This window comes from Plectropomus leopardus, chromosome 4 (assembly GCF_008729295.1).
Source record: "Plectropomus leopardus isolate mb chromosome 4, YSFRI_Pleo_2.0, whole genome shotgun sequence".
NCBI lineage: Eukaryota > Metazoa > Chordata > Actinopteri > Perciformes > Serranidae > Plectropomus > Plectropomus leopardus.
Window position 1 is genome coordinate 33,765,990 of NC_056466.1, and position 27,093 is coordinate 33,793,082.

The window sequence follows — 27,093 nt, forward strand, 5'->3', positions numbered from 1 at the left end:
ATTTCTGAGAGCCTTGCTGCACTATATTCCATTATATTTAGAATTTTCCTCTGCTGCACGCATTTTGTTTTCTCCTTTACATACCAACACATTCTCACCACCAACTTTTAAATACTGATGCTTGATCAGTGACTACACGTCAAACTGTGGCATCGGTTTTTGACACACAGGGACAGCTTGTCAATTTATGCTTGTTACATGCCTTGTGTCTTTTTCAAGATTAGCTTTCATCTTCACAGAAAAAGTAGTTTCCACTTACTAAATGCACACCGTTTGCTGTTAAAATAAACTCAGAAAATGCTAACTTTAGGTATATTTCTATAGGTTTAGGTAACAAAAGGACAGAGTTAGGTTTAGAAAAAAACATCGTGGTTCAGCTTTAAAAGGTTACCAACGTATTGTAACGTCATGTGACATACATCATTAGTGTAGCATGCTAACATATCAGCATACTATGTTGTTATTAAAATAACACAATTTATTTTTATAGTGGCGATCTTCCAGGTAAAAGTCCAGAGTTTGTTTAACCAATCCAAACCCCTTAAACCCACCATATGGCAACTTTCTTGCTCTTTATACTACATCAGTTGCTTGGAGCTTTATAAAAGTGTTGCTGCCTGGTGCTTCTCATACTGCTGCTAAAGGATGCCTCAGAGCATCATTATCTGATGCTAAGGGCCAATAACAAAGCGTTGATATTTTACTAGTTTGGATTGTACATAATTGAAGACCTTTCCACCATAAATTATTGTGAAATAATTCACCAAAATTAAGGAAATTAATTGTTAAACAAACTTCAGAGGACCTGACCTCTCGGTTGTATCCTCCTCACCCCTCAGTGTTGAAATAAACCTATGTCTTTGCATGTACCACTTCCAGCTTTTTCTGGACCTGTTGTGCATATTGGCATTGAATTTGAAGCCAAAACGCAAAATACGTATGCAACTTCAAAGCCAGTTATCACAAATGTTTAAATAGGTTTTAAGACTCACTACAAAAGTGATGTAAAAATTAAATTGCACTATACAAGAAAGATATTTCCAGCTTTCTTGGTTTGATCTCTTTTGATTATTTAGGCATCAGCATTAGCATTTCATTTAATATGACAGAAATGTACAAGTCACAGAAAAACACAGAGCGGCTATAAAAAGTGGCAGATAAAGAGCTCTATATTTCCCAAAAGTAGAACTAAAACAGAGTAAAAATTGGACTTACATTCACCAGGTGGACAAAAACACAACTCCAGATGAATGCTAATTTTGTGTTTTAACTGCTGGATGTGTAAATAAGTAACTGTTTGCTAGCAAGTTCACCTGAAAAGGTGAGAGCATGTCAACATTGTGCTCACTAGTGTTGTCACGATACCAAAATTCTGACTTCAAAACGATACCTGCCCAAAATATCTCGATACCGATACTGAAACAATACCGAGGCAAAAACCTAATAGCAGGAAAAGTAATGAAATAATATATAGGGCTTGGGCGACTCGTCGATGTAATCGACTGATCAACGTAATTGATTACGTGAATACGTGGATTCACGTAATGTGCGTCGACGCGTCGCACCATTTCACACAGTGTGCGCCATGGGAGCGTGAGCAACGTCCATCGTGTTGTTTTTGTTTCGGCGCTCTTGTTATCAAGTTAGAGCGTGCACACTGCCTGCCTGAGCAGCGCTTGTCAGGCGCGTCTGAGCTGTGTGTTAGCTGCAGCACATCTAGAGAAACGGTGGCTCGCCACTTTTTTATGTGTGACGCTTGCGTTTGTTGAATCTATACCACTTTATATTGCAGTTTAAAGTCTCTCTGTCACAGAGATGAGGAAATACAAAGATGTTTGTTTTACCTCAAATTCCCTACTTCCATTTTAAAAACAAAAACTATCTGACTGTTTCTCTGTGGACAGAATGCCATCAGTTGCTAATACAATGCATTTTATTGTGAAACATTTACAGGACAGGGAAGTCAGCTGTGCAGGAGCTTGTATAACTTCATAAATGAGTGGAATATGCGCTTAGAAATATGAAAATACAGCACTCATATCAGCAGGCAGCAGTATGCCTTAAGGCCCAGTTAAGGCTGGTCTATTTTGATGCAGAAAGAATGGACTAGTTATAATTATTTCTGTTAGAAAAGTTATAGTGTTATTCAAATTGCATTAATTTTACTGTAAAATGTTTTGTTCGACTACTGGATTTGAGGTTTGTTACTGTAACAAAGAGTAACTGTTTTGTTACTCCTCCTAATAGTGACTTGAATTTTACATTGTTTTATTTATTTTGCTGTTGGATTGCTAAATGTAGATTGCACTACATTCCTTTTACTTGAGAGGAACAAGCTCTTGCATTAATTTTATTTTGGAGAGACTTTATATCAGACTGTAAAACACAGATTACCAGTTAAGACTGGGCTATTTTTGTTGGGGAATAATGCCCTGCAGCGTTTTAAAATGTTATTTTTGGTAAATTTGTTGTTACATTAATTGATTAATTAAAAAAAACAGTTAGAGCAATAAAAAAAATCGATTGACTAATCGATTAATCAAAAAATTATTGATAAAGAATAATCATTAGGTGCAGCCCTAATAATATTTAAGATGAGAGCCCTGACAGGACAGAAATAAAGGGCTGTAAAGGGGGATGGCAGAGGATAGGTATACTACAGGTATACTACATTTGAGCTGTTTCATTATTAATTTATTAACAGTATTACTGTATAAAATAACTTTTAAGTGAAATCTGGCAGTAAGCCATCAGTTTTTTCTTGTCTTGCAAAGTCAGCAAAGTGCTCTATTTAAACTGCTAGCAAGAGGGTGCAATAATGTAATTACTGAGGGGATTTATTGAATGAATTATGGACACCTGATCAAAAAAGATTAACTCAGCTACTGCCCTGTTTTTTTTTAAAGTATTTTTCACACTTTGTGTTGATTTCAAACACAGCTGGAAGGTAAGGCTGCCTCAACTGGGTTGTTGCACATTTTGCTGGCATGTGTTTGTGTACCTTGTGGGGTGGAGATATACAAATGATGCTAATGTTAGTTTCAATATTTCAATAATTCAGTTTGATAGCCTATAAAAACAATACACACAAATGACAGTAAGCGTAAGTCTGTCACTTCGTGATCAGGCTCTAAAAGCTCAAACCCAGGATTATCAGCCTGCACACTACAGCGGTGCACTAAAGTAGACTCAACACAAACTATACAATCGCCTCCTTATGAACGGAGGTCTCCGCTCTGTGTGTACGTATGGGAGCATGTAATCATGTTATTTATCACATTTGGTAACCAACCTGTGGCTCTTTGAATTCATTAATCAAGTCAAATGTGTCCGTCGCTGAGATGCTTTGGATGCTTTGGATGCTTTGATCTTTTACACATGTGCTTTTTGCTGTTTGTGGGGTCGAAAAATATTATTTTCGCTCCGAGCGTCTGCTTTGTCAACAAGTTGTGCACGGTCAGCAAGACAAGCATCTGAAACTTGCGCAACCACGACTCTCGCTCTTACTGTGGCATCTCACCGTGACACCAAACACATGTTTGGCACCCACAATGTTGGGAGAACCAGCACAGCTCGGAACAGCACACACCCACACACACCCTGCGCCTGCAGGGAGTGAAAGCAGAGCCTGAACAGCGCGCACTCACACACACACACACATACACACAGCCTCACTGTAGCAAGCGGAGAAACACGGCTCTTTTTAAAACACTGTCATTCATAAAGTATGGGTATTAATAAAAGGTGGTACTGTATTGTTTTTAACAGCTGGGTACCGCAATACTTTTTTAGTATCAGTATACCGTGCAACACTACAATCACGTCAGTTACTGCTCTTGAACTGTGGTCGAACTGTCAAATTAGGCAGCAGTGATCAAATGCTGATCTATATTTTGTAACTGCAATGGCCATTTCTCGCCTCAAATGTTTTCAGAAACATATTTTAGTGTACTGTTTAGCTTTAGCTGTAGAATAAGAAAGTTTGCCTCTGCTGGTGGGTGGTGCTTCATTTTGGCTCAACTGTTTTTAAACATGCTAGGCGGGTCACAAATGTTCTCATTTTACAGCTGAAAAAATGCCATTAGAGCACCAAGAGATGACAGAAGTACAAGACTTTTCGTTTTACAGATCACCTGTATCATGTACTACGGTCAGGGTATATGACAGTTACCAACTACAGCTTCAATGCCAAACACATGCTTGCTCAAATTTATCAGGATCTTCTCTTCTCTATTTTATGTTATTGTTAATTAAATATTTTAAGCTATGGGCTGAGCGAAAAAACAAAACAAACAAAAAATAATAACCTGATGAATTCAAGCTTTGCCTCTGGATAACTGAGGGGCTTATTTAAGTATTCTGATATTGCATAGACTAAAAAAATACATTTTAATTGAAGAAATAGTTGACATATTAATTGATCAAGAAAGCAATGGCTGTTGCAGGCCTGTGTCTTTTCTGTGACCTAAATGTGTCTCTGACTGAATCCCTGTCTGTCCTCCAGATGAGTGGCGGTGTATGTTCAGGATGCTCTGGCTCGCTCTGCTGTGTGTGGTGATGCTGACTATAGTCACTGTAGTGCTCGCACAGATCTACTACAGGGGACACCTGTGCAGTAAGACACACACACACTCATATGAACACTGGATTGGTTTGATATTTGGAAGTTGACCTGAAAACATTTCTTATTTTCACCAGAAAAACCTAATGTGCATTCAGTTGGTTACAGCGTCACTGGCCAGCAGTTGAAAGGTAAATTTAAATGTACATCCTGTTAACTTTTCTTAAACTTTCTACGCCACTGAACATCCCTTTCCCTCATTTTTTCAATTTCTAAAAATATGTGTAAACAATTTTACAGTCAATATGAAATTTTGCAATATCTAGTTCAAAATAATTTGAATTGTAATAGCTGTTTCTTCTGGACAATTCATGGCAAGGAAGATTTTCAACTCAGAATTATGAAATGAATAACGGTCATAATGGTCAATGGGCTTAGTGCTTTTGTGTCTGTCGATTTTCAGAATTATGATTCTTTTGCTCAAAATTAAGACAGTTTCAGTACACCTCTTTATGAACTGAGTAATACTGTATGTTTCTAATGATCTTTCAAACTAGATGGTCAGATGCGCACAGAGATCATCCCTCCAAAAGGTAAATGATTTTAGTAAATTACACACTAATACACCCCAAACCCAAAGTCTACATTCCTTTTTTGGCATGATTTTCTATTGTCCAACAGGGATGAACTTTCAGTACTATGGGCCCCGAGCTCATTCAGGTCAGTTCCGAAATGCACTGACACGGTTTGAGATGAAAATCATGTGATCACTGTGACGTTTCAGTCCTTTGACAACTTTTTTTTCCTTAATGGACAGGACTTTCCCCCATTCAAGAAGTTGACACTCAAGGTAGGATATCGTGACATATACACACTTAAACAAATTCAAAGAAAACAGCCATTGATGTTATGTGTCTGTTGTCTTCACATGCATTTTTCAGATGAGACCGAAACTCTGTTGGACGAAAATGTTGACCACAGCCATACAGGTAAATATGCAAACTGAAAGAGGCTACCTCAAGTGTGTCATTTTGTTCCTCAATTTGTTTTCCTTGATGACTACTGTGAGAAAGCACCCAGATCTTTTCATTTTATTTCCTACTTTTACTAGAACTAATCCAGATAAATTAAATTTTTGATCAAGGGGGACATAAAATATATAGAAGATATAGAAGAAATATAAGAAGAAAGAAATAGTTTTCAATCACACAGCAAGAAATCAATTGAGACCAGGAAAGCCCATTTTCTGTAGAAAATTCATTTTCTATCAAAATTCCTACTCAACATACAAACTGTTTAACGTTTGACATTACAGTAGTTTATCGGTGGGCAAACATTTTAAAAAAGAGTATTCCCTCTTCCGTTTTATCAGGTCAGTGTTTTCTGAGGTAAATGTTTTTACCGACTACTAATCAATCATTGTAGGTGAAGTGGCGACGTCTCATGTTTAAATTAATTAGTGCAATAGCAGGGCTTGTAAGAGGATGATGATGATAAACTAACTAACTAAGCAAACGCAAGTTAAAGATGACAGCGACATCGTGTTTAAACCCAGCAGCAACCTTGGGTCCTGCAGTTCATCACATGGCCACTTGAGGCTGGCTCCAAAACAGAGTCTGTCCCAATAGACCCTCATGTTAAAATGCCCAACTTTACAGCAGAGACAAACATTTTTATAGCCTGGTACAAAAAATGGTTTTGGTCTTAATTCTTGACAACTGCATGGGGGATTTTTTTTTTAAATTCACCCATTTACATTTTATTCAGACCCAAAGATACAGGTCGTCTGCAAGGTGTCACCACGGTCTGTTGCTGCCTCTAAATGTAACTCACACACTTGTGTTTACATCAAGAGAAGTGATGTACACAAATTATTTTACTTAAGTTGATGCGCTCAGAAAAGTTTTGACTCAGAAAGTGGAGAATACCACATCAGGGGTGTGTTCATATGGTCAATATGAGCATATGAGCCTCATTCACCCCTCGCTCCTCCAGGGCCCCAGACTCTTGCCCCAACACCTCTGACTCCGAATAACCAAGATGGCGACAGCGGAAATACTCAAGACTTCAAAAGAGCATTGCAAAAAAACAATAGCTGATTTCACTGTAGCTACATCCGTTATTTATATGGTTTAAATTGGGCTTTGCAGTGTACACGCAGTGAAATTAGAAAATGTTTAAACCATATTCTAGTGTACTGTTAACACCTGGCCGTGGGGCAGTTTAAAACGGGCAGCGGGCCGCGATTGGCGTCTAAGAGATGGCTAGTTTGGCCACCCCGTGTTACAGGCTCAACAGGAGAATTACGTGTCACCAAAGCAGACAACAGAGAAGTGTACAAATAATCTCCACATAAGCTACAGCCACAACAACAAGCAAAAAAGAGCTTTTGCAGAGTTTTTACACGCTACGCAAACAACTAGCTTGTACTCACCGAAGTCCTCCTCAGACTGCGCCAACTTCTCCGCTGCTTCATTCTCAAAGCATCATATTAGCAGTCCACTCGGCCTCTCCGACTGTACTCTTCAAATTCAAAACGTTTTCAGCTCAAAAAACAGCCGTGTGTAGGGGTGTCCCGGACAGCAGGAGGTCCTCACACACCTCACTAAAGGTAAAAGTTCATGTGGACGCAGAAATGCAGGCACGCGCGATTTAGCATGTTAGCCACTCACGGCTCGTACCTGTTGGTGACGCAGATGTGTTTGATTTGTGTATCTCGGTGTGCCAGACGGGCGGTGCAATATACCATTGTTTATTTTGGGTAGATGCAACTTTTTTTTTTTTTAATTTAATACCCTAAACCCACAAACATAATTCTTAATTTGATTGCATTATTGTTTTTTTGTACTGTTTATTAACTGCATAGTATAGGTCCACTTGTTTGTATGTTGAATTAATAATCTGAATCTACAATGTGAAGAAACTGAAGCCCTTAAATAAATGGAATTCTGTAGTACTTAAGTAGATGTGCAAGTTACTTTTCACCAATACCTCGCATCCTCCCTTTTAGATGATACTGTGTTTGGTCTAAGATTTACTGCAATTTATGCTTAGTATGAGGCAGTGGCGATAAACCTAGGAAGCTTCAGCCACGAATATTTTACACATGTAGCCTCCGATCAATATTTGAAGGCTGCATGTCTACATATATATTTCAAGAATAAGAATATGCCTAATAAGAATAAAAAGCTGCATATATGTTCGCCGATATCACAAACCATTTTTTTGTTGACAAATTGAACATACAAAACATCAACCCTATGTTGAAATATTTTTACTAGTTTTTGCACAATGAATAAATATTACATACACTGAAAAGTATTGTACGTTATGTCTCCATCTGCTGGTGGGCTGTCAGGAGAAGCGTATGCAGAGTATGATGTTAATTCCACTACAGAATACACTTGATCACTAAAATTGGGATTAAAAGTGAATATATTGGTATTGATTATCTGCCAAATTAGATATTTTTTTGTATTTGCATATAGGATATTTGAGAAATAAACAAAAACTAAACAAAAACAACCCAAAAACCGCCAAACCCCTCATATTGTGCATCCATAGATCCTACTCAATACTTATTACTCGCAACTGCTGACTTTATATATAATCAGAAACCAGAATCAATTTACTGTACATCAGTGTCATCAGAGTTAAGTTCACCCTAACTCTTTTCACTGTCATCTAACTCCAGTGTGTTTATTGCATTTTTTTTTAATCATGTCTATCTTTAGCAAATCTGCATCATCGCTGCCACCCCTCCATCCCCGACACAGAGGAGCAGGCCTGACAACAGAGGAGCCGCCCGAGGAGCACACAAATGGACACAGAGAGCACTGGATAAAAATAAAAATGACTGCTTCAATTACCAGCCACCTCTGCAGGGTAGATGAAAACATCTCAGACACATGGATGGTTAAATCTTGTTTATTTTCAACATCTTATCCTCAAACAGTCATAGGGCACTTCATTAAAATGGAATCCTAATATATTAGTAAACTGTCCAAACCTTAATAAATGACTTGCCTCCAAACGTTTCTCATTACAAACCATTTTGTATTCTGAGACAGAAACACAGCTGATAAACGGCTGTATTCCATCTGGATATGGCTGAATGGAGCCAAACCATTACGACAGAGAGACTAATATTTTCTTTGCTTAATATCTCTCCTGCCTGCATCAATGTGTCTCTAAAAGGGAGGAGGCAGGAGGCGAAGAGAGTACTTTATCTCTTCCAGAGATCTGCTGGCTGGAAGCTCAGCCAATTTAACACTGGATATTGAAAACACAGATGCACTGTGAGCACCTCGGGACTGCTGCTGAAAATCTACAGGTGGTCGAAGAAAAGGGAGGAAATAATAAGGTGGAAAATGGCTGAGATGTATAACTCTGGGGAGCATGGAGAATAAATCTAGAGCCTGGCAAAAATAGTATTTAATGCCGTTATTTAAGAGGAAATAAAATGTTTCGGCTAATGCGTTCTTCTAGGTGTTCAGATGATCCAACAGAGGGCATGACGTCAAGTTTTTGTTAAAGAAATAGTTTAACATTTTGGAAAATCATTTTCATTCTTGTCAAGAGTTAGATGAGAGGATCAATGCCAACCTCTGTTACTAGTGTAATCTATGTTCTCATCAGCAAGAACGCAATTGAAGAGATATTTCGGAGTGGTGGTTATATGGGGTATATAACATACAGTAGATGTCACCAAGAAAACATTATTATCATTATTTATTTATTTAATTAAAAAGAGAACATATACAGTTTAAAACATAAATGTTACCAATAGATGCAACCAAACCAGATTATAGTTTAGCAATAATTCCACAGTCCCTCTGCAGTTCAGAACAAATAAACAGATTTTAGCCACCTAGGAAAAAAATCCCACTTAAAAAAAAATAAATATCGGTTTAAATGTATGTTGTATTTACAATATTTTCACAGCTTTACCTTAATGTCAGACAGTGATTTTCAACAGGAAAATTAAGCCATTGTGTTGCTTTCTTCAAAGCCAGACTTCATTGAGAAAAGCAGTGATTTAACATTGCTTAATACTGGAGCTGCTGGTCTGCCGCTGCCTCTATTGGTTTGTTTGTTTTTGTCATTATGTGACTTTGTCAATTGAAAGGGTGAGTTTGCATTCACTAAATTAACACAATGGCACAAACTAACTAACCGATCGAAGCAGCAGTAGACATGTAGCTCGTGTGTTCAGAGAGCTAAAATGACTGTTTTTGTCAATGGAGTCTGGTGGCTTTTATGAGAGTGTAATTATGGCTTTCTGTGGGAAAAGTCTGTCTGATAGAAAGGTAAAATGACAAAAACAAATCTCAATATAGGGTACATAAACTGATACTGATGTTTTTAGGTGGGACCTTTTTTTAGGTAGCTAAAATACATTTTGTTGCGGACCCCATCCACAGAAGCACATAGTGTAGCTTCTGTGTCGGCATCCCAGTGTGCTTCTCCAAACTGGTGTACTGACTGATATCTACTGTATGTTATAAAGTGAAAATAGAAAAAGTACCCCATACAATACAACAACCACTTCAAAAAATCTGGACTATCCCTTTAAGATAAAATTTTAAAAAATCAAACTATACTATTAAAGTGTAGCAGCACAACAAAACATGATGAGAGATGGATTCACCTACATTACATCTTAAATGTACACATGAATGGAGAAGGAGAACTAATCTTTTTTTAACTCAAAGTATAAAGATCAGATTTGTCAATCAAAACAAACTTAATAAGAGTGAATTATAAAGTAGCGTTACTTCCCATAATTTAATATAAAAAAACTAGAAAAAAAATGGATGTGTATAATCAATAACACTGGCATTTTGTCTCAAACCAGATTAAAATATTTTACTAGTGTTAGTCTTTGCTCTTTCTTTTAAAATAACAATAGACCATGAGGAGTGCAAAGAATGCTTAATATACATTAAAGTCAAGTCCCTTCAACACGATCAGTCATTTTTGGTTCAGCTTTGGGAAACAATTCAGGAACATCTTTGTCTGTCAGATGGAGTGAGTCACAGCTGATCTCAGATCAGCTCTAAACACAGTTTGGTTCCTCAAAGCATAATGTCAACTGAGACAAAACGACATTCAGAGATGCGACATGGAGAAGGCACACATACAAGCTGCGTTGTGGGTAATTAAACGTACATTATCTGTTTGTTAAACTGTTATTTTCAAGATTATATTATGTTTATATATAAAACATCTTCTGCCTGTTGCCATGGCACTTTATGTGGATTTAAGCACTTCATCTGGAATCATCTATTTTCTTTACTGTACAACAATAGATACATTAAGACAAGCAGGTGAGCAGGTAGCGTGTGTGTGTGTGTGTGTGTGTGTGTGTGCGTGTGTGTTAATGCTGAGTCTGTGCTGCTGGTTCTGTGGTGGGCTGACAGTGCTGGCTTTGGATGTGAGAGATCTGCAGGACGGGCAGCAGCAGCTGCAATGCATTCTCTATGTAGTTGGTACTGTTGGAGCCCTGCAGACAGGAGACAATCATCATCATCGTCATCGTCATCGTCGTCATCGTAATCGTAATCGTCATCATCATCATCATCATCCCACTAGGGAATTTAAACTTATTTTAAGGGCACTGGAAAAAGCATCTTTCTAAACTTTTTCCTGTGTTAAGTATTTTTAATCTGCTTCCACCTGGCTCTTTCATTTACATGTTGGATGTACTGTATTGATAAAATTGTCTGTCTGTAACTAATTTCTGTTATATTCTATGTTGTCCAAAATAAGCCTCTCTTGAGAACGAGACCCATGTCTAAATGAGATTGCCTGTATAAATAAAGGTGAAATAAAATAAGATAAAATCATCTTAGTCATCACCTTTCTCATTCAAACAAATGACTGAACTTGTTAAGGTTTGTTTGAAGGAGTAGTTCGCCCCAAAACGATAGTTTCTTCATCAGTTACTCTTCGCGTGTTATGTTTTTTATGTTATTCGTGAGGAAGACTTTGTTTGTCTGGCAAGCCTCTACACTAAACAAAGAATCCAAAAACGGAAAACATTCTTAATGAATTGAAGTAAACAGAGCCCACATTTATTAACAGCAAAAATCACTTTACAGACCCTAACACAACTTGTGCAAAATAAACCAAGTGTCAATTATCCAGTTCTATGCTCACTACTTCCCAAACATATGATTTTTTTTTCTAAGACATTCTAATTTGAAACACATCATTACAAACAGTCTCATGCATGGCAGAGTGGCGTGCCTGGAACAACGTGTGTTTGAACTCTACTCAAGTAGAGCTCAAACATGGAGCTCAGGCACGCTCTCGCTATTCCATGGCAAAAGTGTTTGATATTGTAACATTTTAGCAAAAATGCATGTGCGCGGGATACAATTGGATAAATGAGACTTGGATTATACTGCACTAGTTACGCGTGTGTGTTGTTTGTGTTTGTAAACAGATGTTTTGAAATAGTTTTGCATTTACCTCAATTCATGAAGTTTTTTGATTCTCCATTCACTGTGGAGGCATGTGAGAAAGTTTTTTCTTCACAAATTCATGTATTATTTTGTGATTTAATTTATTTTGTGTACATACTTTTTCTTTTTTGCTGATATCTGTAAAACTGGAAGATGACACATGCTTTGAATTGTGATGGTGTCTTGTAATCCCAAGTGGTATGGGCCAGAAATGGCATGACACAGAAATAAAAACTAACTAACTAACTAAGCAAACCCTGCTAAAGTATGAAAAACAGAACAGTACAAACTGTTAATTAAATACTAAAGACAAAGCAAAAAACAATAATATCTAAATTAATAATAAATATTGTTAAACAAGATTTGTGTTTGAGTTTTAATCTAAAAATGTTGACTATGCTTGCAATAAAGTGCATTTTAAGTGTGAAAAATCGATGTAGAGCTTTTGGGTTTGTAAACATACCTTTGAGCATTGTGTGAAGATTTCACCTTATTCCCCATTAACAAACTAAACATGATCAATTATCACATCAGTTGCACGAAAAAGGCATTTCTAGCAGCCATCATCAGGCTGAGACTGCCACATTATTAATCTAATTCACTTTAATATAAGTGAGATAATCTGAGGACAAACGTGTGCATCTCACCTCGAGCAGCACACTGTCTACTAGCGGATTCAACTCTTCTGCTTTTCTCTGGCCCTGAGAAAGAGAAACAGGAAGCAAAGATGTGAGAACCATCATGACACTCAGTGTGCTCACTGAAAATCAGTGGTTAGGAGAAAAAAACACAAAAACAACAAAGACAAACATTTAAGGATAAGACTGGTGATATTTTAGATTTTCATTGCTGTCAAAAAAATCCAGAAATAAACTACTGGCATGTGTGATGTACAGCAGCCTCACCCTGCCATAAACCTCCATTATATTCCAAAAACTATTCAAAACACAAAAAGGAGCCACATTGTTTCACTGAGTGACATTTTCCCTCATTACCGCAGAAGAATATGGTGTTGCTACTTCACCAGCCAGCAAGGTGCTCGACTTACAAAGGCTGAAATGTGAATAACAACTTGGCAACAATAGCTGACTTCCTGGAAGAATCTTTTAAATATTATCTTATCTTATATATTACATTATATTATATTATATTAACAAGAAGTCTGTACCTTTGTCAGTATAGATAAAGGGCCAACCTGTGGATGCTGCAACTCTGATACAAAAACTTGAAAACGGAATCATCCTCATCACCCTGAACATTTATCTTACCCATAAATGCTGTCCTGTTGCTATAAATACTCACTAGAAACACAAAATATGAAGTAATCTTCTGTTGAATATTCCGAACAAATGCACTATTTACTCTTAATTGAGAACTACTTCGACAAAACTACTGAGACAGTTTTAAAAAAAAAAAAAAAAATATATATCTATATATATATATATATATATATATATATATATATATATATATATATATATATATATATGTTTATTTGTGAGCCAATCTACAGCTCAGTTGCCAGAAGAAAATGTTGGTATTATAAATTTCTGCAAATCATAAATACTTTTTTGTTTCAAATGCATCATTATAACCGTTCTAAAGTGTATATGAGCTGACTTTGTAACGTGTCACTTGCACTCCGACAGCTCAGATCTGAAACTGTTCAAACATATTTATGAGCAACCACACTATATTTATCATTTATACTCGTAACCTGTTTATTTCATTGTATATATTCTGTGTCTTGGTTTGCACCTATTTACTATGTACCTTATTTTTTGCACCTTACTGTTAGCTATTATTTGTTTTATTTTGTACGTTATGTAGTTTATATTCACTACATATTGCATTTTATGTTTGCTATACATTTTCTTTTTCTGCTGTTTTTGGTATATTGCACCCTTCGAACTTGAATGCTGCACAGCAATTTCCTTTGGGATAAATAAAGTTGTGTCTTATCCTATTTTACAGCACAAAAAACATTCTCATGTTTGTTTTATTTTTGGAAATGTCAGAAAATAATTGTATTTTGGGGAATGGTATGCAAGAAGTTAAAGTAAATACTGAGATATGAGTTCCCTAACAATTGTTTGGTGCTTTATCTGTGTAAAATATCTGAAGAACATTATTGCCAGAATGTTTGGCCAGTGATAGATATTTGATCAAATTACTGCTAGTAGCAAGCAAGAAAGCTACCAATAAGAACTGAGGTAATGACACCCCACCAGTGAAGAACCAATGGCTGACAATCGCAGAAGAAGTCTCTTGAATGGAAAAACTGACACGCATATTAAGACTACAAGAAGCACAACTGGGATGTCAGAAAGACAGACTGTTTGAGAGTGAGAGACAGACATTTTTTATGAGATTTGTTGTCAATTTAAAAAAAAAAAAAAAGAACCACACACAATCCTTTCACCTACCCCGACAAGAAGCAGCATATCAGAGAACTTCTTGGCCAAACACTCCACCTCCTTACACATGGCACATGTCAACCTGAAATAAAAATGTACGTTTAAGCAAAGCTCTCTCCTCGCACATAATGTGCTGCCTCTCACACACAGACTCTCACACACACACACACACGGACTCACACACACACACACACACACACACACACACACACACACACACACACACACACACACACACACACACACACACACACACACACCTGGTGAGGATGTGTGCCTGGTCTCTGGCTGGTTTCTCAAGGTCCTGGCCATGGAGGATGAGCTCTGCCACCTTGTGGAGCTGCTCGATACTGCGGGCCGTCACCTCTGCCAGACTGCCCACTGATGACAGGTAGACAGCCTGGAGAGAAGGGGGAGAGAACACACACACACACACACACACACACACACACTGTAATCTGTATTCAGAGTAACTGTATTAAATCAACAGCAGGAGGAGAGGGAGATTAAATTAACAGACTAAAGAAAAAGTCTCTCCTGTCACGTAACATTGTTGAGTTGACCTCACCTCTACAGATCTGGGGTCCTTCTCTTTCTCCTTCTCTTCTTCCTCTCCTCCCTTTGCCTCCTCCCCCTGGGCCTTCTCCCCCTGCTCCTCTCCGTTTTCCCTCTTCTCCTCCTTATCGTTCTCTCCAGGTGAGGCCTCTCCTGCCGGCTGGTCCTGTGTTTCCTTGCCAACCGTCTCCGTAGTGACAGGCTGTTCCACATCGCTCACCCAATCATGGGCCCTCATCCGAGCCTGGAGGTGCATAATTACCAGCCATCAGCTCAGCGTGGTGAGAGATCGCCATCCTGATGTATGCTAATCAGATGCGTATACACGATTATATGCTAATGCTGGCTCCATACATGTGAATTTGAATATGCAGCAGGACTTCAAAGGTGAGAACTTTTATATACTGTCTAAGACTGCAGCAGGAGAGAGTGGAGCCTATGGGTGTGTGTGTGTGTGTGTGTGTGTGTGTGTGTGTGTGTGCGCATATGTGAGACTCACCTTGTTGAGTTTATCAGGTGTTGCAGCGACATGAAGCTCAAACAGCAGCTCAGTGAGAATGCTAACAAACTCCTCGCCGTCAGCCGCTGGCAGAAAAACACAATCACACACGCACAGACACGCACACACATACACGTCATGTCAGTATACTTCACTTTACACAGCATATGTTGAAGCCATGGATGCATAAGCTGTAGAATGAGAGCAGATTTGTATGGCGTGCAATGGTTTGCTTTCCCCCATGCTGAGATCATAAAGTTAATATTGTTGTTTGCCTTCAGCTAAACAGCACAACAGAGATTTCCTTCACTTCTCATTCTTCTTTTCCTGCCAAATTTAATTTAGACTTGAACAAAATGTCCAATTAGATCTCAATGTTCAAAGCACACATGCAGATTAATTGTTTTGAATCTGTGATGTGTTGTGAATGTGTCAGTGGCCCCTGAACACCAACACTGGATCAGGCACCGTGTTATAAACCCTTCAGGTAAAGGGACAACAGTCAGCTTTGAGCTCTGCGCTGCTGTGACATCGCCCGAGGGCACCTGTCGCACAGCATACGTTTACATACAGTCTTTCAAATGTCAAGCGACAAGTGTCTGGTGAGATATGATAAAAACCAACACTTGGCATCACATGACATCCCCTCGACACTGAATTTCACTTTGGCAGAACATTTTCTTTTTCTTGAAATGACAGTGACAATATATCAGGAACAAAACGCCTCCAACACCACTTCCCAGAAGGCGTCAAGGTTTTCCAGGCAAACAGGAATAGTAATTTGTGTATGTTGACACTGAATCAGTTAATATTATTTTAGAAAACACAGTCAAAGTGGATTTTCAAACTTTTCTAACTCTTAACTTCATATAAACCCCCCTTTTAACCCCTGAAACTGAATTCCTACTTGGTGCAAGGCTGCTGCTCTGTTCCTGACACTGACCCAGAGAGGACGGGGACAACTGGAAAGAGATTTCACAAGCAGAGTCATTTGGGATGAAAAGGACTGTTGCAGTGTTGCAGTGCACTTACTGTGACTTCCAGGTTAACCATAGTGACAGCCAAAAAGCTGTTAAGCCTGTCAGTCATGTTAGTTAACTGTGACAGTCATCTGCTTGTATGAGTGTATAAATATTATTAGGAGGGAGAGGGAGTCAGAAATGAATTAATTTTTTTGGTGCTGAGGCGAGGATCGTGTGCGACTTTATAAGGGGAGATGAGGTAGGCTTTTAAACTTCTTCCTCATCTCTGATTGGTTAGCTCATTTAGTTGCATTAACAACCATTTAACTCAGTTTTTTAAATCTATTTTGCATGTTTGCTATAAATGTATTAATGACCATATTGTCTTGACAATGTAGTATTGCATTACAAACATTCAAACATTGATGTTGTAGATGAAAACACTGCTGAAGGAGCGTGCAATTATAACATTACTTGGACATAAAAATAAAGGTCTTTACTGTGATGGATGGTGATGGTAATCATGTTAGATCCGACAAGGACTGGCTGCTTGGAAAATTCTTCATATGCTTTGGAAAATGCATAAATACAGAGCACAGCTTGAAGTCACATACTAAGTAAAATGATGGATGGAAAATGCACACCAAAGTGAAATATCAGCTCTGATCCTAAACTTCTGATTTACAGTCTGGACTAATGTCCCTTTGTCAGAGCTCAAACGGAAACAAGGCCAACTGATCCTGGGTCAGTGCTCAGGGAGCGCCTCTACCTCCAGCAGGTCTGGCGGCTGGTTTGGGTCACTCACATAGGGGGGTAGAACAGTGTAATTGGGAACTTAGATCACCGTTATCCTTCGTCTGTCCTCCTCCTCCTTCTTCATTTCCCTCCTCCTCTCCTTCCTTCTCTTCCTCTCTCTTGATGAAGATGTTCTTAATGAAAATCAGCTCCTTCTTCACCTCCTCCTGCTCCTCTTCAGACAGGGAGGAAAGGAAGGCCTGGACCTAGGAGCAGATATGAAGTATATAAATCTAAAAAGACTGTTTCTCAGATGTACTCGATATTCGTCACACTTCCGACCTACCTTGGCCTCGCTCTCATTGGACAGGATCTCCAGGGCCTCCAGGTGTGACAGGCCCTGGTAGTCGTCAAACAGAATGCCGTAGTGAGCAGTGGGCGCGCTGATTGGCTGGTTGCCCAGACGTGCCCGCTCTTTCTCTTTGGCTTCTTTCAACATCTGTAAAAACCACAGCAAAACCTTAATGTAATGCCACTGCAGAGTGGTCAGTTTAGAGGCCTGAAAAGCACCAAATCATTCCACCCACGCAGACACACAATACATTATTTATCTGATAGGAGGAGATGTATTGGTTTTCTGTGAGCGTCTGAACGTGTGTGTGTGAGCTTTGAGAGTGTGTCTACATGCCTGACTCAGAGATGCAGTCTTCTGCATCAGAACCTTGGTCTTTTTGAAACCCGGGTCACTCTCGGCAAGAACGGTCATGGTTTTCTTTCCAATGAACTCCAAGGCGTCCAAACCTCCACTGATCACTGACTTACCCTGAAGAGAGACAGGGAGGGTCCAACAGAGAAATCAATGATATGAAATAGGAATAATAAAAACAAAAATAATAAAAGGAAAATGATGATATGGTACAAAGTCTAAATTTTGACTTACCGAGTGAAGATTATTAGATGCTGGAAAAATCCTCTGATTAAATGATGACATTACTTTTGCCTCAACAAACATTATGGAGCAGCAAGTCGATATCATGATGAAAGGAGTCCTTTTTGTTTTGTTTTGACTCATTTAAATATTCTTTAAATTAAATTATTAAATCATCAATTTATGTTGTGAGGTGCTATTTCAAAATTCTGATTGATAACCACAGTACATATGTGGAGCTGCTGATAGCAACCCCTGCCTGCAGAGTACAATAGCCGACTTAACACTATTGATGAGTATTTTAACTACTCCCCATGCTATGAAGGCTCATTCTTTTATGTAAAACTTGAAGAGATTGATTTAAAAAAAATAGGAATTAAAAAAAATTCTCACTCCACTCAGGAAAAAAAAATTGTTATTCAAAGTTCCTCATTCCATCTGCCATCAGGCTATTAAACCTCGACAGTAGTGTCTGGGAATGAACATTTTATTTTCTTATCCTGGGTATTCACTGCTTGTGCGTCCTTTACCTTGCAACCTTATTTATTCACTTATTTCTTGGTTGGATGGTCTGTAGACTGTAAAAAACTGAATTGCCCTCTGGGATACATAAGGTTGTTTGAACTGAACTGAACTGAACTGAACTGAACTGAATTGAATTGAATTGAATTGAATTGAATTGAATTGAATTGAATTGAATTGAACTGAACTGAATTGAACTGAACTGAACTGAATTGAATTGAATTGAATTGAATTGAATTGAACTGAACTGAACAAAACTGAACTGAGTATTACAGATACCTCTGATATAGGTATTGGCAAATACAGTGTGAGTCTGTGCATCAGTACCACGTACTGGTCAGCAGTGTTATATATGTGATCGAGATACTCTACTAGAAACTTAATTAAAATGGACTCTGTTTCATCTTTTTTTTTTGGCTTCTTGACATGGAAATTGGTTAGTTCTATACAGCGGTTAAACGCTATTTATTTTTTTGAACACAATGGCATTGAAAGAAGGAACTAAATGGAACATCTATAATAATAAGAAGGCAATATTCTGACTTACCGAGTGAAAACTCTACACACCAAAACATAATTATGTGACTGTAAGTCACAACTGAGATAGTACTGTATTGGTCCGAATAAAAGATGGATATAACATAACAAAAAATTAAAGAACTGGACTGATGTATCAGTGAAAAAGTACAGTATCTTTTAACCATTTGAAACCTACTTTTCTTGTGCTGCTTTTTGACGCCCTCACAAATATTTAACCCTTTGAACTCTGGGTAAATCGGTGCAATTTCTCTCAAAAACATGGGGAAAAGGGCAACAAGCAACTTGGCGGGGAATGTTCCAGGAATTGCAAGGGAAAGCTAGGGAAAAATGTCTAGAGGAAAAACAACTAGGTAAAAACTATATATATAATTGCTATAACAACATATTTAAAATTATATTTCAGAATTATTATAAAATTTTAAACACCTTTTCCTGGTCATTTCTTTGTTGTTGTTGTTTTTTTTTTTTTTAATTTATTTATTTTTTTTATATTTTGTGTATTGCTTACTAACATCTTGCTAATTTTTGGGTTATTTTTTATTTTTTTGTTAATTGTTCATTGCTTTCTTCACATGTTTTTCCATTTTTGGCTGTAGCTTATCATTATGAGGTAAATGTTAATTGCACAATGTAAAGGCTGCAGAATGATGGCCCTTATCAGTGTTTAGCTTGGTTTTCCATGAGTCTTGCTTTCTCTGGGCAATTCTGTCCACCACCAGGTGTGATCTCCCAGGCTCAATTTACGGCTCAAAGGAAGAACGTCAACCACTGTGCAACAAAAAAAAAAGATTTGTTTTCTTTGGAAGCCATCGGTAGCTATCCCCAGTTAGTATAGAGTATCAGTGTAGGTTCAAAGGAAGAACGTCAACCACTGTGCAACAAAAAAAAAAGATTTGTTTTCTTTGGAAGCCATCGGTAGCTATCCCCAGTTAGTATAGAGTATCAGTGTAGGTTCTTTGCAGTTACTATTTCTAGTCATGGAAATGGTGGACGGTGGAAGAACTGAAGTAACGGTGGAAACTGTGGTAGTTGCTCGGCTCTGACGAAAACAGAAAGTTTTGGATGTCTTTGCAGTAGCGGTGCCAACAATAATACTACTTGGAAATGCTAAGGGGGAAAAGTTGAAAAGTTGTCTGTTTCTACTTTAACTTATAATAAAAAAGGTGACTTGCTGTCTCATCATTTTGACTTTTAAAACCAAAAATTTTAATTACAGTGTATTGACATTTAAACCTTCGAAACCTAGATCGACATCAGTTTTCTTGTGGTGAATTCAGACACCTTTCGCAAGCTATTTAACCCTTTGAAACCTGAGCAAACTGGTTTGATTTCATTCAAAAACATGCAGGGGAAAAAAGCAATGACCAACTTTGCAAGAAGTGTCCCACAAACTGCAATAAATTAGTAGAAGGTGACAAGAAAATCACCTTAAAAATTAGCACTATTCAAAAATTATCCTCCCATAAACTGCCCATAAAACTATGTTATGATAATTTCATATTTAAATTGATGACACGGAAAAAAATATAATAAAATGTATAAAATACATACATCTAATTTTCAGAACTTTTGGGTAGTTTTCTTTTCTAGTTTGTTATTGGGTTTTTTTTTCAGATCTTCTCCTGTGCGGAGTTTGCATGTTCTCCCCGTGTCTGCGTGGGTTCTCTCCGGGGTCTCCGGCTTCCTCCCACAGTCCATAGACATGCAGCTCAGGCTAATTGGTGACTCTAAACTGCCCTTAGGTGTGACTGTGAGTGTGTACGGTTGTCTGTCTATATGTGTCGGCCCTGCGATGGTCTGGCGACCTGTCCAGGGTGTACCCCACCTTCCGCCCGATGACAGCTGGGATTGGCTCCAGCCCCCCCGCGACCCTTACGAGGACAAGCGGTTACAGAAAATGAAAATGATGATTCTTGTAACCTTTTTACTATTTATTTATTCATTTATTTCATTTCAAATTTTTGGGCCATGTCTTGTTAAGTTGTTTTTGAAGGAAATCAAGCAAATTTGATCAGGTTTCAAAGGGATAAGAGGCTACATCCCGAAAACAAGATGACCCCACTTTATATGGATGTATTTCCAAAACAAAAACCAAAAAAACAAGACTCTCCACATTTACACAGTTTTTACAGATGATCGCCACATTCGGCCTATACTGCACAATAAGTGTGTTCAGCCCACGAGGAGAGGTAATATATATCTTAGTAAGTCAAACATTTAAATTCAGTTCAAGGTATAAGTACAAGGGTGTGTGTGTGTGTGTGTGTGTGTGTGTGTGTGTGTGTGTGTGTGTGTGTGTGCGCGCACGTGCGCGTGCTAGCGTGTTCACTCACTGTGTTCTGCACGGCGTGTGTGATGGTAGAGAGGACACCCCTGCCAGGAGCTGCAGCACTAACAGAGGACTCCCCAGAGCTGGACAGGTCAGTTTCTCCACTTTCACCTCCTCCCTCTTTCTTCTCCTCCTCCTCAGTTCCCTCCTCTTCTTCTCGCGCCTCCTCTCCTACTGAGGTCCTGTGGAGACGCAGAGCTTCTCCTGCCTTGGTTTTAACCGAGGTCAGGCTCTGACCTGAACACACACACAAACACACACACACACGGTAAAGATTTCAGAGATCAGGACGGAGAGAGTGTTAGGTGGAAAGGACAAGAAAAAAGAAGAAAGAGAAGGACGTACCGACTGAGGAGGTGGCACTGCTCAGAAGAGATTTTCCCCATGAGCTCCAACCTCCCCAACCTTTTTCTTTCTCCTGAAGTGACCTCTGCACACACAAACACACATCACAGCAGCAGTTAGGAAACCTGACTTTTGTCTGCATTATTTTAGAAGTACTAGAGACACAGCAGTACATATAATACTTGGATTAACTCGCCTCAAAGGCTGAAGTCAATAAATAATCATTTTCTTCATTGATTAACCCTTTGGTCTATAAAATGTCAGAAAATAGGGACAAATGACAATCACAGCTCCCCGAGGTCTCATCATGTTCAATTCTATCCACAGTCCAAAATCTAAAAATTTTAAACTCTCAACATCAAATGAGACAAAGAAAAAGCATCAAATTCCCACAACTAAGAAAGTGTAACTTGTCAACTCAAATCAAAAGTATTTATAGGCATTAACCAAAGAACTTCACATGGACGATTTCTGGCATTTTTGCTACAAAAATATTTAAACATTAGCCCCAAACAAAATGAACTCTGGAGTCAGTTAAATCAAAGTTAAGCTAACGTGAATTAAACTAATTAAGGTCAACTGAATATTGATAAAAGGTTTGGTGATAAATCGCAGCAGCTGCTATATTGATCAATATTATTATATTACAAATGAATGGAAATAGACAAGAAACAGCACCACAGAAATGTCAAAGATATATTTATATAATTATAATCCCCATGTTTATATTGTTATAGATATATATTTAGAAATATTTTCCCATGGTTTTTTTTGTCTCAGTGAAAAACAGAGACAACATTTTTTAAAACTGGTTCTGCAGAGAGAGAAAGCAATGTGGCTGAGAAAAAGGCTGCACTTTAAAGACTCAGGGCAGTTGAGTGCCATCAATTTACGTCCACTAAAACTGCTTGTTTTTGCCACACTGTAAAAAAAAGTTTTGTTGTTTTTATTGGCCAGAGTAATTCTGTAAAAAAATACAGACAACTTTACAGAACAACCCGTAAATGTTACAATTCAAAACTGTTGCAATTGCAACAATATCAAACTGTAAAATTTACACCAGCCATTTAGAAGACAAAAATAAAATTCCTGGAATTCTGTCACCAGTCATGTTATGTGTAAAAACCCTCAAATTAGATTGATAATTGAAAACCTATACATTAGTATGTCAGAATTATTTTTCTTTTAATTTCAAATATCTGTTATTGGCAGGTAACATAACTGTTTTGTCAGTGTCCTAATATTCATTCCAGGAACATTTTGTTATTCATTTTGTAGAGTAAAGCATAACATACATTTGTAAAATGTAAAAAACCCCTACAGTAATCTGTAAATTCTACAAAAAAATATCATTATTTCAAAATGTTCTTAATTGAAAATGAAGAGTTTTGTTTGGTTTGGCGCTTCACAAAATGTTACTGTAAACTGCACACTGTTTTATTGTTTCTCTATTTACAGTTTTGTGACGTCATGATTTTAAAGCTTTGCTGTTAATTTTACAGACAGTTTTTTAAATTGCACTCACAGGCTCAGACAACATTAAGGAAATGATTCCTACAGAAAAGTAACACGCCTTTTTCTAACCTTTTGCTGATCCGGCCTGTTTGTCAGCATGTGTCACCAAGTCTTGCTAAAGGAGAGGTTTTATTCTGAAATCTGGCAGACTTTTTGTCAAAATCGGCTGAAAACTCAGCCATGACACTTGTACTCCAACACAACAAACTCTTCTCCCTCTCTCCACCTTTGCTTTTCCTGCAAAAAGTCACCTCTCACAAGATTTCAGAGCAACACTGGGTGACATCACTGAGACGCAAAAACATGGGACAATAAGCTCCAGGTAGAAAAGCACTGAAGTGTCCCTTTAAGATATCTTTATTTATTATTACTAGATTACTTCAAAAATCCAGGATCAGCTTTCAGGTTTTAGTGTGTACTGTATGTCAAGAATCTGAAGCAACTGGAGCTACAAACCTCCACATCCTCCTCTGCAGCCTCAGCGTCCGGCTCCAGGCTCACTGGTTGGTCACATACGATCACCTGACCTTTAGCGGCTGCTTCTGATTGGTCAGTTAGACCCTCTGAAGTGGACATTGTAGTGGGGGTGTCCTCCGTGGTCGTCTCCTTAGCGGTGGACTTTGGGAGGTCCAAATTCTCAGGGATCAAAGGAGGCTGCAGAGGGGCTGAGGGCAGTGCAGGGGCTTCTGGGACATCCTGATGGGAGCCAGGGTCGGTGTGAGGGGGCTGGGTGGGTGGGGGGGTCATGTCAGCAGAGGGGTCAGGGTCAGTCTGGGACATGGTGATCTGGAAGAAGAGAGATATTCAATTTTAGTTGTGCGGATCTGTGCTTCTTTATTAATCTTTGTATCCTGGAACCAAAACACTACTTACATATACGGGATATATATAGAAAATAACAGGAGGGGTGGCAATCATCAGAGGCCTCACAATATGATATTATCACCATACTTAAGTCGCAATACAGTATTATTGCGATTTTAAATGTCTTGCCATATGCTGAGTGTTGCAATAACATGTATTGCAATGAAGTGAAATTAATTACCTTTTTTCCAAAGACGCAAATGATGTCCCCAGAGGAAAAATTTGTCAACACCAGTTTTATCTTATAGAATAAAGTTTTCATCTCACTTAAGACATTTTTACTGCAGTAAACCTTGTGTCTAGTTGACTTAAAAAAGCAACTAATTCTATTATTCTAGGAGGCTACCACAAGTTGAATTACTAATTGCAAAATCGATATTTATATAATTTAAAAAATCCCTTTTTGGCATCTGTTTATTGATGTCATATTGCCTCACACAAATATCTCAATAATATGCTGCATCTCCATTTCAGTTTAACAGAAAGATCTGTATATTACATCTTTTATTTTAACCTGTACAGAAAATCATACCTTTAGGATTTCTAAATACTGCAGTATACCATAACACCTTGATACCGCCCAAAGCTATTTGCAAACATTTCCTCTTTATTTTAACAGCACGACCTAGGGGACCATCATTCCAGCACTATCGCTGAATCCCTTCACTACCACTGTCATTTATTCTTTCCCCTTCTTTTACTTTAAAAAAATCTTAAATGCATTATGTTTCCATTATTGTTTCATTTGCAATGACTAAACTTACAGCAGAATAAAATATCTAATGGTTGATTTCTTGAATAAAAACAAACTTTGCGGTGAACTGATGCAACCAATTACAGCCATTAGTTTGCCTTGAATGAATCCAAGATTTACTGAAGTGTAAAGCCAGTCTCTACAGTAGGTTACATTATTCATATTTACAGTGGGCTAGTATACTCAGGTTGCTATATTGTTTTCTACAGAAACGCTTGTGTTACTTCTGTATAATTTGCAACAACAATTACAATAAATAATTAAAAAATACAATTTGATATCTGATGCATACTATGTAAAATTTTGAGGCCAGAATTAGGAGTACAGAGCACTGAAACATGGTGCAAAATCAATCACTACAATTTAACACGTCATTGATTACGTGGCGCAACGTCACCATCTAGTGGTCACATGCTGTAGATGCATCCACATGAATCCTGTCATCTCCATGTTTTCAAACACTGAAGTTTGTTTAAGGCTGTTTGCTGGCAGCAAAATGTCACTTAGCACAACGTAATCACTGACAAACTGTTTGCATATGATGGTAAATAAACCGTCTCACATTACCAATATATATTTGTCAATAAAAAAACAGACTACACCCTACAAAACATGGCACAATAAGAATAAATGTGACAATATTTTCATTAGAAATAAAAAAAATTAAGTGCGTACTTAATCAATTAATAAACTGTCCACACAGCTTGTAGAGATTAAATTACAGCCTACAACTAATGACTCAAATTGATTATCATCAAAACAATCATTCATCATATAGATGACATCAATGTGTCACAGCCTCTTCTGCTTCTCTTAACACCATTTAAACACATTATTACACAATGACAACATACAAAGCAATATCGAGCAACAAGCCCAACAAAGACCACTGTTCAGTTTGAAAACGAATTTGACAATTAGGCTATTATTCGCACGTTTACGGTCCTTTTAGCGCACAGAAAACAAATGTTCCACAATGAAACAAATTCATGCTACTTAAACTCCGGTTTTGTCGCACATTTGTGTCCCTCGCTTGTTTTACGCAAAGGAAAGACAAAAACCTAAAAGACAATTTTGATTTTGCGAAAGTGACAGTGCAGCTCACCCGTTTGGTGCCAGCCAGCGGCTCCTCTTCCGCCCCGCCACGTCGGCAGGCCGGTAGGTGACTGCGCCGAAGAGTATCAACAAACAAGATAAATCACTGCCTCAGGAACAATTGAGATCAGCTGGTTTGCGAATCCACTCGCAAAGCGACAAATAGAGAGCAAGTGTTGACTAACTACAGCTAACAACTGCTCACAGTTTCGGTTTGCTAGTAAGTTGCAGTGCATACAAAAGCTAATTTAACATAATGCTCCACAGAAATATCCACTCGATAAACGTTGTTCTTACCTGCTGTTTTTACAGGCGCAATACAGGTTTCACGAACTGCAACAGGATTTCAAACAGTCTGTAGGGTCTGACATTACATCTATGTTCCCTTTGTGACACTTTATTTGCCCCAACAACAGAGATTCGTCGCTGCTGCTTTGCTCACGTGCTGCCCTTTGCTCGTGTAAAGAAACGACGTGAGGCGGTTGGAAACGAAGACGGAAGTAGGAGGGAGGATATATCTTGCTTCGCCTGGATACTTACAAATGAGTAAAAAATACAATTGCTTTGATCTGCGTTGCTGCATTTCGAGCTCAAGAATAAATATGTAGAGTAACTAAAAAAAAATAAATAAAACAAAGAAAGGGAAGAACCATGTGGGTTATTATACTTTAAGTACTCTACATTTCCGCCTGTTATCAGTAGTGGCTCGTTGGTCTAGGGGTATGATTCTCGCTTAGGGTGCGAGAGGTCCCGGGTTCAAATCCCGGGAGCCCTGTTTTTTTTCCCCTCTTGCATTATTATTATTTGACATATAATTAATTATAAATAACTTTATCTCAAGGATAATTCTTGTGTACAGCTACACTACAAAAAGCGAAAGACTTCACGTATTAAGTTTCAGTAAAGAAGCATACAGAATACTCATTATGTCAATTATATATACATGGGAGGATTATAAATTGCCAGTACCTTAAATTGCTCTTTGGAGAGATACTGATGATGA

General features: G+C 38.1%; 1 protein-coding gene across 4 annotated transcripts; it reads right to left on the minus strand.

The window, feature by feature from the left end:
• Positions 1 to 8,472: 8,472 nt before the first annotated feature.
• On the minus strand, positions 8,473 to 26,518 carry fam114a1 (family with sequence similarity 114 member A1). 4 transcript variants are annotated; one of them, XM_042484943.1, is made up of 14 exons: positions 26,388 to 26,518; positions 26,101 to 26,161; positions 23,834 to 24,163; positions 21,863 to 21,947; positions 21,522 to 21,754; positions 17,887 to 18,021; positions 17,545 to 17,697; positions 17,269 to 17,464; positions 15,502 to 15,587; positions 15,016 to 15,246; positions 14,708 to 14,847; positions 14,457 to 14,529; positions 12,678 to 12,731; positions 8,473 to 11,066 (listed from the first exon to the last, which is right to left on the minus strand). In XM_042484943.1, the coding sequence occupies exons 3-14, from the start codon at positions 24,155 to 24,157 to the stop codon at positions 10,941 to 10,943; spliced, it is 1,836 nt and encodes a 611-aa protein (XP_042340877.1). In that variant the 5' UTR covers positions 24,158 to 24,163; positions 26,101 to 26,161; positions 26,388 to 26,518; the 3' UTR covers positions 8,473 to 10,940. The 4 variants fall into 4 exon arrangements, with proteins under 4 accessions (XP_042340877.1, XP_042340880.1, XP_042340878.1 ...); XM_042484946.1 differs by having other exon boundaries at positions 17,308 to 17,464; positions 26,388 to 26,517; XM_042484944.1 differs by lacking the exon at positions 26,101 to 26,161.
• Between the last annotated feature and the right edge of the window lie 575 nt (positions 26,519 to 27,093).